General features: G+C 35.8%; 1 protein-coding gene across 2 annotated transcripts in view; it reads right to left on the reverse strand.

Annotated features, from left to right (window-relative positions):
• ebo (exportin ellipsoid body open) overlaps positions 1 to 12,003 on the reverse strand; it is a 292,683-nt gene that overhangs the window by 30,679 nt on the left and 250,001 nt on the right. For both annotated transcript variants that reach the window (XM_090415530.1, XM_090415531.1), the window contains one exon: positions 10,005 to 10,116. In XM_090415530.1, coding sequence (XP_090271656.1) covers positions 10,005 to 10,116 — 112 coding nt within the window. The remainder of the gene's footprint in view (positions 1 to 10,004; positions 10,117 to 12,003) is intronic.

Genomic DNA, 12,003 nt, shown 5'->3' on the forward strand with positions numbered 1-12,003 from the left:
TTGTCCACTATGAGATCACTGTTCTGTTTATTGCAGGCCTGAAGTGGTTTGAAAAAGTTCCATGTATGATTTCTAGAGCAAGATTTCTGAACCAGATAAAAAATGAATAAAAATAAATAAATAAAAACAGAAAAAATCCTTAGTCTACCCATGGGGAGGGGATTCCCCTTCCACTTTGTACTATATCTTGGTCTCCCATTAGGTCGTTTTCCTGCCAACCTGGCAGAGAACACTTGTTTTGCTAATCTTTCCTCGCCCATTCTGTTTAAGTGACCATACCACCTGAGATTAGTTCTGCTAACGCATTCCTAAATGCTTACAATGTCAAGTTCTTTCCTAATATCCTCATTTTTAATATGATATTGCCATTGATGCCATCTGTTCACGCCTCTAATCTTTCTCAGGACTCTCATATCTGCGGTCTCTAGTCTTTGGTCAAGTGTTTTGCTTCTGATCCAGCGCTCAGATCCACGAGTTAAAACTGGTTTGAACAGTGTCTTGTATACAGATAATTTAGTGTTCCGACTAATTTCTCTCTTATTCCATATGAATTTATTCAATTGACTTCCTACCATACCAGTTTTGTTGATTCTGTTGTCTATTTCCATATTTAATTTACCATCTTCACTAAAAATCGTACCTAAGCAGCTGAAAGGTTTTACTTGTTCCACAGGTTCTCTGTTCAAAACGCAGTTGACATTTTCAAGGATTCTGCCTATTTTCATTGTCTTTGTCTTTTTATTACTGACCTTCATACCATATCTATTACAACAGTTATTCAATTTTGTCAGGGAATCTTGCAGACTTGAGGTGGGTTTATTTAGAAGTATAACATCGTGCGCATAAAGCAAAGAGCTGGCATTAACATATCCAATTTTGATATCATGTTTAATACCACTTTCCTTCATAATGTGATCCATATAGATAATGAATAACAGATAGGATAATGTACATCCTTGTCTCACACCAGATTTAACATTAAACCATCTTCCTGTATTCCTTCAATTCTAACTGCTGACTTACAACTCAAATAAAGACTAAGTATTGCTTGATATAACTGTAGTGTATTAAATAGCTTCTCTCTTGGCATCTTGTCATATGCCTTTTCCAGATCGACAAAACTTAAATACAGATCTTTGTTAATTCCCATGATTTCTCAACTATTTGTCGTAAAGTGAAGATCTGATCCTGACTGACTCTAATTGTCCTGAATCCAGCTTGTTCTTCAAGCTTTTCTTTGAAAATTCTTCTCAACTGTTTCTCAAGTATACTTGCATAAATCTTGCCAGGAACACTCAGTAGGGAAATACCTCTGTAATTCTCACATGCAGTTTTATTTCCCTTTTTATATATGGATACTTTGAGAGCTCTACTCCAATCATCAGGAATTCGTCACTCCATCCAGGACTTCTAAACTATGCAGTGCAGCCACTGTAAAACTTTTATACTACCATACTTCAGCATTTCTGGTTGAATATCATCTACTCCTGCTGCCTATCCACATTTTAAACCTTTGATGGCTTTTTCTACTTCAAGTATGGATATGAATTCCTGACTAAATGCTGTTAAGTGTTTTTTACCACTGTGCTAATGAAACTACTTGTTTCATTAGCAATTTTTCGAAGTAATTAATCCATACTTCAAGGATGTCTTTTTCTCCGTTTTCATGTCACCTTTATCAAACTCTTTCCTCCATTTCTAAACTTTTTCGACAACCTCCAGAATATTTTTCCACCTTCTTGATATTTATTTTGTATGTTCTTACCAAAGACCTCCCATGACTTTTGTTTAGCTAGTTTTACACAGTGTTTAACTTTCTTAAATTTGTCTGTATTCCCTAAGAGCAAAAGCTGACTTATTTGCCAGGAATTTTTGATATGCTTTCTACTTTTCCTTCACTGCCTCTTTAACTTCCAGTTCACCACAAAGTTCTGATTTTTCGATACTTGCAGACAACCTCACCACATGCCTTTCTGGCTGAATCAATCGGGATTTTCTTCAAGGCTTGCCACTGATTCTCCAAGGTTTGGTTCCTATTCTCCAACCCTTTCATTTTTTCTTCCATAATCTTTGTGTATTCTAATCTACAGTTCACATCTGAGAGCTGCTCAACTTTTATTCGCTTTAAAACTTTCTTTCATGTTCTTCTTTTCAATGTAAAATTCAGTTTTATCCTGCTTAAGAATAAATGGTGATCACTTCCAATTTCAAATCCTCTGTACACTCTCGTAACCTGCACAAGAGAGAAAACATCACTATCAACAATAATATAGTCAATGAGACTTTTCTTATTCCTTGACTCTTCTCTCCATGTGAATTTGTGCACATTTTTATGTTGGAACATGGTGTTAGTAATAACCAGTCCATGTCCTGAGCAGAAATCCAACAGGTATTTGCCATTATTATTAGCTTTGCTCTTTTCTCCAAATTTTCCCAAAACATTTTTGTATGTTTCACAATCACTTCCTACTCTATTTAGATCCCCAACAAGGACCAACTTTTCCTTTTTCATTGTGTCAGATGCTTTCTCTAAAGCCTCAAAAAATTCCCCCACTTCTACCTTAGTAGAAGCTTCTATGGGACCATAGGCCCAAATAAGTGTCATTGTCCAGTTCCCCATTCTCATATTTGCCCAAATCCCTCTACTTGACACTGCCTGCCATTCAAGAAGATGAGCCTTGTATTTTGTGTTGTATACTATGGCTACTCCCTCCTTTTCCTTGATTGTCATTGCCTAAATATAACATTTTATGTTTATTGCTCAGAAAGATCTCACTAGTTTTTGTCAGTCACCTCTATTATATCGATCTGGTACTTATCTAATTCCTCAGCTAGCTCCATTTCTTTGCCATTCAGGCTTCATATGTTGATAGTACCGATCTTTAACTCTGGTGATGTTGAGTTGGGGTGCGTTTTCAGATTTGTTCCAGTAGCTGACTGTTCATTGTTCGCCCTGGTTCCCTGGTGAAAACAACGGGAGCCTTGTTTAACTGGGTGACGCCCCAGCCGGCATGAAATTTTGTTATGCTGTATCTTCATTTGTATTTTGGTTTAAGTCGATAGGAATACAATTTGGTCGGCTAAATCATAAATTTCAAGCCCATCCTCGTTCGTTCAGTATCCAGGTAGATACCCAGCATTGCACACCACGAGAAGGTGAGGGTTGGACATTAGGTCAGAAGCCCTGGTCGGTTCTCCGCATTCCTTTAAAGGCTATGTGGAGGTCTCCTCTCAGTTATACAGCTTTGATGCTTAAGCGCCCCATTCATTAAAGTTTGGATTCTATTTTTTATACATTAAAGTCTGGATTCTATTTTGAATAATGTGCGTGAAGATTTTATAGCTATGACTTAGCAGTGTTATGGGTCTATAATTTTCACACCTTCATTTATCTTCGGGGTGCTTAAGGGTCAAAGCTGTATAACTGAGAGGAGACCTCCACATAGCCTTTAAAGGAATGCGGAGAACCGACCAGGGCTTCTGACCTAATGTCCAATCCTCACCTTCTCGTGGTGCACCCTGTTAGGTATCTACTTTGATACTGAACGAACGAGGATGGGCTGGCAATTTGGGATTTAGCCGACCAAATTGTATTCTTATTGGTTAAACCAAAATAAAAAATGATGGTACAACATGGCAAAATTTCATGCCGGCTGGGGCGTCGCCCGGTTAAACAAGGCCCCCGTTGTTTTCGCCAGGGAACCAGGGCGAACAGCGAAAAGTCAGCTACTGGAGCAAATCTGAAAACAAACCCCAACTCAACATCACCAGAGTTAAAGATCGGTACTATCAACGTAAGAAGCCTGAATGGCAAAGAAATGGAGCTAGCTGAGGAATTAGATAAGTACCAGATCGACATAATAGGGGTGACTGAAACAAAAAAGACCAAAACTGGTGAGATCTTTCTGAGCAATAAATACAAAATGTTATATTCAGGCAATAACAATCAAGGAAAAGAAGGAGTAGCCATAGTATTCAACACAAAATACGAGGCTAATCTTCTTGAATGGCAGTCAGTCTCAAGTAGAGTAATGTGGGCAAATATGAGAATGGGGAACTGGACAATGAGACTTATTTGTGCCTATGGTCCCACAGAAGGTTCTACTAAGGTAGAAGTGGAGGAATTTTTTGAGGCTTTAGAAAAAGCAACTGACACAATGAAAAAGGAAAAGTTGGTCCTTGTTGGCGATCTAAATAGTAGAGTAGGAAATGATTGTGAGACATACAAAAATATTTTGGGAAAATTTGGAGAAAAGAGCAAAGCTAATAATAATGGCAAATATCTGTTGGATTTCTGCTCAGGACATGGACTGGTTATTACTAACACCATGTTCCAACATAAAAATGTGCACAAATTCACATGGAGAGAAGAGGCTAGGAATAAGAAAAGTCTCATTGACTATGTTATTGTTGATAGTGATGTTTTCTCCATGGTGCAGGACACCAGAGTGTACAGAGGATTTGAAATTGGAAGTGATCACTATTTAAGTCTTGAGCAGGATAAAATTGAATTTCATATTGAAAAGAATAACATGTAAGAAAGTTTTAAAGCGAATAAAAGTTGAGCAGCTCTCAGATGTAAACTGTAGACTAAAATACAGAAATATTATTGAAAAGAAAATGAAAGAGTTTGAGAACAGGAATCAAACCTTGGAGATTCAGTGGCAAACTCTGAAGGAAACATTGATTGATTCTGCCAGAGAGGCATGTGGTGAGGTTGTGTGCAAAGATAAAAAAATCAGAACTCCCTGGTGGACACAGGAAGTTAAAGAGGCTGTGAAGGAAAAGAAGAAAGCATATCAAAAGTTCCTGGCAAATAAGTCAGCTTTTACTCTTACAGAATACAGAGACAAATGTAAGAAAGCTAAACAGTGTGTAAAACTAGCTAAACAAAAGTCATGGGAGGACTTTGGCAAGAATATAGAAAATAAATATCAAGAAGGTGGCAAAATATTCTGGAGGTTGTTGAAGAAGCTTAGGAATGGAGGAAAGAGTGCTGTAAAAGGAATTAAAGATGATAAAGGTGAAATGAAAACAGGAGAAAAAGATATCCTTGAAGTATGGAGTAATTACTTTGAAAAACTTCTAAATGAAACAAGCAGTGATGATAGCGTAGTGGTAAAAAGCACTGACCAGGCATGCAGTCAGGAATACATATCCATACTTGAAGTAGAAAAAGCCATCAAAGGCTTGAAATGTGGAAAGGCAGCAGGAGTAGATGATATTCGACCAGAAATGCTGAAGTATGGTGGTATAAGAGTCTTACAGTGGCTGCACTGCATAGTTCAGAAAGCCTGGACAGAGGGACGAATTCCCGATGATTGGAGTAGAGCTCTCATAGTACCCATATATAAAAAGGGAAATAAAACTGAATGTGAGAATTACAGAGGTATTTCCCTACTGAGTGTTCCTGGCAAGATCTATGCAAGTATACTTGAGAAACGGTTGAGAAGAATTGTGGAAGAAAAGCTTGGTGAAGAACAAGCTGGATTCAGACCAAATAGAGGCTGTCAGGATCAGATCTTCACTTTACGACAAATAGTCGAGAAAGCATGGGAATATAACAAAGATCTGTATTTAAGTTTTGTCGATTTGGAAAAGGCATATGACAAGGTGCCAAGAGAGAAGCTATTCAATACGCTGCAGTTATATGGTGTCAATGGAGCATTATATCAAGCAATACTTAGTCTTTATTTGAGTTGTGAGTCAGCAGTTAGAATTGAAGGAAGTACAGGAAGATGGTTTAATGTTAAATCTGGTGTGAGACAAGGATGTACATTATCCCCTCTGTTATTCATTATCTATATGGATCACATCATGAAGGAAAGTGGTATTAAACATGATATCAAAATTGGAGATGTTAATGTCAGCTCTTTGCTTTATGCGGATGATGTTATACTTCTAAATAAATCCGCTACAAGTCTGCAAGATTCTCTGACTAAATTGAATAGCTGTTGTAATAGATATGGTATGAAGGTCAGCAATAAAAAGACAAAGACAATGAAAATAGGCAGAATCATTGAAAATGTCAACTGTGTTGTGAATGAAGAACCTGTGGAACAAGTAAAACATTTCAGCTACTTAGGCACAATTTTTACTGAAGATGGTAAACTAAATATAGAAATAGACAACAGAATCAGCAAAGCTGGTATCGTGGGAAGTCAATTGAATAAATTCATATGGAATAAGAAAGAAATTAGTTGGAACACTAAATTAGCTGTATACAAGACTGTGTTCAAACCAATTTTAACTTATGGATCTGAGAGCTGGGTCAGAAGTAAAACACTTGACCAAAGACTAGAGACCGCAGATATGAGAGTCCTGAGAAAGATTAGAGGTGTGAACAGATGGCATCAATGGCAATATCATATTAAAAATGAGGATATTAGGAAAGAACTTGACATTGTCAGCATCCAGGAATGCGTTAGCAGAGCTAATCTCAGATGGTATGGTCACTTAAATAGAATGGGAGAGGAAAGATTAGCAAAACAAGTGTTCTCTGCCAGGTTGGCAGGAAAACGACCCACAGGAAGACCAAGATATAGGTGGATTGATACGGTACAAAGTGCCTTAGACGATAGAAATATAAGATCTGATAATGTTGGAGTCTTGACAAGTAACAGACTGATTTGGAGGAAAATTGTAGATAGGAAGTTAGTAATGATGTAATTTTTTCATGTAGTACTGTCATATCCTGTACACCCCTTGAGGGTACATTGCAGGAATTTGATGATGATGATCATTTATCTTCCTTACTGAGAATTGGTATTATGATGCTTGTCTGCAAGTCAACTGGAATTTCACCAGTATATAGTATTTGGTTAATAAGTTCAAGCAGGAAATTAATGGCTGCTATGCGACTACATTTTGAATTGAGGATTTTCCAGTTATTTTTGATCGGAATGTAATCAATACAATTTTTAATCATACCATATGGAGATGTCATTGTGTATTTCTGCAATGGTCTATGGAAAAACACGGTGTTTGAGATTAATAGATTGTTATGTTTATAGAATAAACAGCAGTCTTTCACCTCTTTTGTTTCTCCTGTCCACTCTAAATGGATTAAGATTGTATTATCAGATCATCCATACCAGCTTTGTTGATTCTGTTGTCTATTTCCATATTTAATTTACCATCTTCACTAGAAATCGTACCAAAGCAGAAATGTTATACTTGTTCTACAGGTTCTCCTTTCACAATGAAGTTGATAATGAAAATAGGCTGGAACATTTGAAAATGTCTTTTTAAAGCTTACCTTCATACCATATCTATTACAAGAGTTATTCACATTAGTCAGGGAATCTTGTAGACTTGTAGCAGATTTATTTAGAAGTATAACATCATTTGCATAAAGCAAAGCGCTGATATTCATATCTCCAATTTTGATATCAGGTTTAATACCACTTTCCTTCATAATGTCATCCATATAGATAATGAACAATGGAGGGGATAATGTACATCCCTGTCTGACACCAGATTTAACATTAAACCACCTTCCCGTACTTCCCTGAATTCTAACTGCTGATTTACAACTCAAATAATGATGAAGTATTACTTGATATAATGCCCCATTGACATCATATAACTGTAGTGTTTCAAATAGCTTCTCTCTTGGCACCTTTGTCATATACCTTTTCCAGATCTACTAAACTTAAAAAGAGATCTTTGTTATATTCCCAAGATTTCTCAACTCTGTTGTAAAGTGAAAATCTGATCCTCCCAGCCTCTATTTGGCCTGCATCCAGCTTGTTCTTCACCAAGCTTCTCTTCCACAATCCTTCTCAACTGTTTCTCAAGTATATTTGAATGCATCTTCCCAGGAGAACACTTAGTACCCATATATAAAAAGGGAAATAAACTGAATGTGAGAATTACAGAGGTATTTCTCTACCATGAGAGCTCTACTCCAATCATCGGGAATTCGTCCCTCCATCCAGGCCTTCTGAACTATGCAGGGCAACCACTAACACTTTTATACTTCCATACTTGAGCATTTCTGGTTGAATATCATCTACTCCAGCTGCCTTTTCCACATTACAGGCTTTTGATGGCTTTTTCTACTTCAAGTATGAATATGTATTCCTAATTGCATGCCTAGTCAGTGTTTTTTTTTTTTTTTTTTTTTAACACCGTGCTGTCACTGAATGTTTCATTAAGCAATTTTTTGAACTAATTACTCCACACTTCAAGTATATCTATTTCTCCTATTTCACCTTTACCACCATCTCTAATTCCTTTTACAGCACTCTCTCCTCCATTTCTGAGCTTCATCAACAACCTCCAGAATATCTTGCCACATTCTTGATATTTATTTTCCATGTTCTTATCAAATTACTCCCATGACTTTTATTTAGCTAGTTTTACAGTGTTTAACTTTCTAACATCTGTCTTTGTATTCTCTAAGAGCACAAGCTGACTTATTTGCCAGGAACTTTTGATATGTTTTCTTTCACTGCCTCTAACTTCCTGCGTCCACCATGGAGTTCTCATTTTTCTATCCTTACAGACAACCTCACCACATGCTTCTCTGGCTGAATCAATCAGTGTTTTCTTCATTGCTTGCCACTATCTCCAAGGTTTGGTTCCTGTTCTCCAACTCTTTCATCTTTTCTTCAATCATTTTTGTGTATTTCAGTTTACAGTTGACATCTGAGAGCTGCTTTTATTTGTTTTAAAACTTTCTTACTTTCTTCTTTTCAATATGAAATTCAATTTTATCCTGCTCAAGACTAAATGGTGATCATTTCCAATTTCAAATCCTCTGTACACCCTGGTGTCCTGTTCCATGAGAAAACATCCTCTATCAACAATAACAGTCAACAAGACTTTTCTTATTCCTTGCCTCTTCTCTCCATGTGAATTTGTGCACATTTTTATGTTGGAACACTGTGTTAGTAATAACCAGTCCATGTCATGCACAGAAATCCAACAGGTATTTGCATTATTGGCTTTGCTCTTTTCTCCAAATTTTCCTAATATATTTTTGTATGTCTGGCAATCATTTCCTACTCTGCTATTTAGATCCACAATAAGCACCAACTTTTCATTTTTCATTGTGTCAGCTGCTTTCTTGAAAGCCTCAAAAAATTCCTCCACTTCTACCTTAGTAGAACCTTCTGTGGGACCACAGGCACAAATAAGTCTCATTGTCTAGTTCCCCATTCTCATATTTGCCCACATCACTCTACTTGAGACTGCCTGCCATTCAAGAAGATTAGCCTCGTATTTAGTGTTGAATATTATGGCTACTCCTCCTTTTATTTGATTGTCATTGCCTGAATATAACATTTTGTATTTATTGCTCAGAAAGATCTCCCCAGTTTTTGCCTTTTTTGTTTCAGTCACCCCTATTATGTTGATCTGGTACTTATCCAATGCCTCAGCTGGCTCCATTTCTTTGCCATTTAGGTGTCTTATGTTGATAGTACCAATCTTGAACTCTGGTGATGTTGAGTTGGGGTGGGTTTTAGGATTTGTTCCAGTAGCTGACTTTTCACTGTTTGCTCTGGTTCCCTGGAAAAAACAACGGGGCCCTTGTTTAACCGGGCAACACCCCAGCCTGCATGGAATTCTGTCATGCTGTACCATCATTTTTTATTTTGGTTTAAACCAATAAAAATACAATTTGGTCGGCTAAATCCCAAATTGCGAGTCCATCCTTGTTCATTCAGTATCTAGGTAGATACCTAACGTGGTGCACCAGGAGGATTGGACATTAGGTCAGAAGAACTGATCAGTTCTCTGCATTCCTTTAAATGCTATGTGGAAAAATGTTTTCCACATAGCATTTCCTTTAAAAAAATTTTATGTTTTATATATCACAAAATATAATCAGATTTTATATCACATTGTGCTTATCTTATTTTATATATATAATATAGGAATACAATACTCCAAAATTAAAATAATTTTGGAGTATAATTATAAAATAATTAAAATTAAAATAATTAAAATTATAAAATAATTAAAATAAAGTAAATTAAAATAATGAAAATTATTACCTCTGCAACAATAGGATATATTTGGTCCATACATAAATTAATTGTATTAGGAATGAACGTCTTGAATGCAGATCCTGGCTCTTGGACTATTTGTTGCAGAAGTTCTAAAAACCTAATAAATAATATTTAAACATTTCTTTTTAAAAATCAGTCACACAGAATGACTGCATAAAAATTCTAATATTGAGATTATAATTTAAAAATTGGAATATGTTATTCATATAATAAAGTAAACCCATTACTGTTTTATAGCAGCATAGCAACACAGTGTTGTTAATGCTATATGACAGTTGCCTTAGTACTGAAATATTTAAACTCTTCCCAGAAAACATTCACCTTCTTTTAGTGTTTATGTGTTTTGTTAAGCTTTTAAGAATTTAAGCTTTCTATTCCACTTTGTCATATTGTACAGAAAATGGCTTTGATACTAGGTCAAAAATTTGATACAAATAAAAATTATTTTTGTTTAGTAACTTTGTTTCTTCATCATATTCCATTCTTAATCTCCACAGAGACAGAGAGACTACTCTTAAACATCTTCAACAGAAAAATTAAGAAGGATAAGTAATCTCTACATTTTATCAAATAAGGCATTTTCAGGTCTAAACAAAAGTATAACTATATTTAAATGCTAAGCAAGCCTTCCTTTATCAACCAACTGCATGAATCCAAAAATATTAACCATAAAATTCTTTAACTTCTATTCGTCTGTCCAACTGTCACCAGAACTATTTGATACTGAGAATCTGAGTCAGCTCAAATAATTTTTATCACAAAAACCATCATACTTGAAACCAACAGATTTCAAGTATAGACATCTTTTATAGCACTGACAGAGGATTGAGTAACATACTATGTAGCAATGCTAGCAAAGTACATAAAGCTGATAACATTTTACATAAAGAGAGCCACCTCTCTAACTTATTGCCAAATGAATTTAAATGGTTTCCATCTCTCAAAAGGAACAGCAACATGGTGATAACTCTTATAGTAATGGGTGAGCAGTGAGTATACAGGATAAGAGAATATCATGAAAAAAAAAAATATATATATATATATATATATATATTCAAAGAGTTAAGTGGTGTATATGGGCAAATGGTTATGAAAAATAAGAACCTGTTGGAACATTTTCTGAACAATGGAGGTCAGTCTATGGGGAAATAAGATGATGTTCCAAAAGAAAAAAAAAAACTGAAGTAGATGGAATGAACAGGGAGGACAAGATATAAGTTTCAAGCTGAACAGTGGATGGATGGTTAACTAGCAACTGCACAGGGCAGTGCCCGGAAGAGTTGGAGAAGAACAATACCAGGAAGTCAGGATAATATGATAGTGCCATATAGAGTAAGATAACTGACACATAAGACAAAAGTTGCACTCAGTGGCCTTGGTAAAAAGACTCAAAAACTTGACTACCATTTGAGAAATGATATGGGGAATTTTATTTTTTTATCTAAAGCCACTTGTGATAATTTGTTGTTTTAAGGATACTTGCGACATAAGACTGAATGATATAATCACGTAATCACAAGAAAGATATTTATTTAACCAAATATTTCGGTCTGGAAATAGCAGACCATCGTCGGTGGTATTACAAGAACAGTTTAAAAAATATACAAACTAGAATACTAACAATAGATCGTTGAAATTAGAACATGCCGCGTGATGTTATATCACTAAGTATGAAACGAAATATTTTGAAGTAGAAACATGATTGAATTTGCTATTAAAAAAAAAAAAAAAAAAAAAAAAAAATTAATGGGTAATCTTGATTAGGCTTTCCCAGATTTTTGATATAGATATGCAGTCATTACGATTCAGGTTGGGATGATGGAGCAAGGCCTCCACGCTTTCCTTGAACAAACGTTCGAACCTATAACGGGATCTATGTAAGAGGCGCGTTTTGGACCAAAGGATGCTGTGGTCAGTTTCAATCCCGTGTTGAGCCAAACCAGACTTTTCAGGTTTATTGTGAAGAATGGATGATTGATGTTCT

Source organism: Typopeltis vanoorti, chromosome 3 (genome assembly GCF_054136105.1).
Source record: "Typopeltis vanoorti isolate ZY-2024b chromosome 3, IOZ_Tvanoo_1.0, whole genome shotgun sequence".
NCBI classification, from domain to species: Eukaryota; Metazoa; Arthropoda; class Arachnida; order Uropygi; family Thelyphonidae; genus Typopeltis; species Typopeltis vanoorti.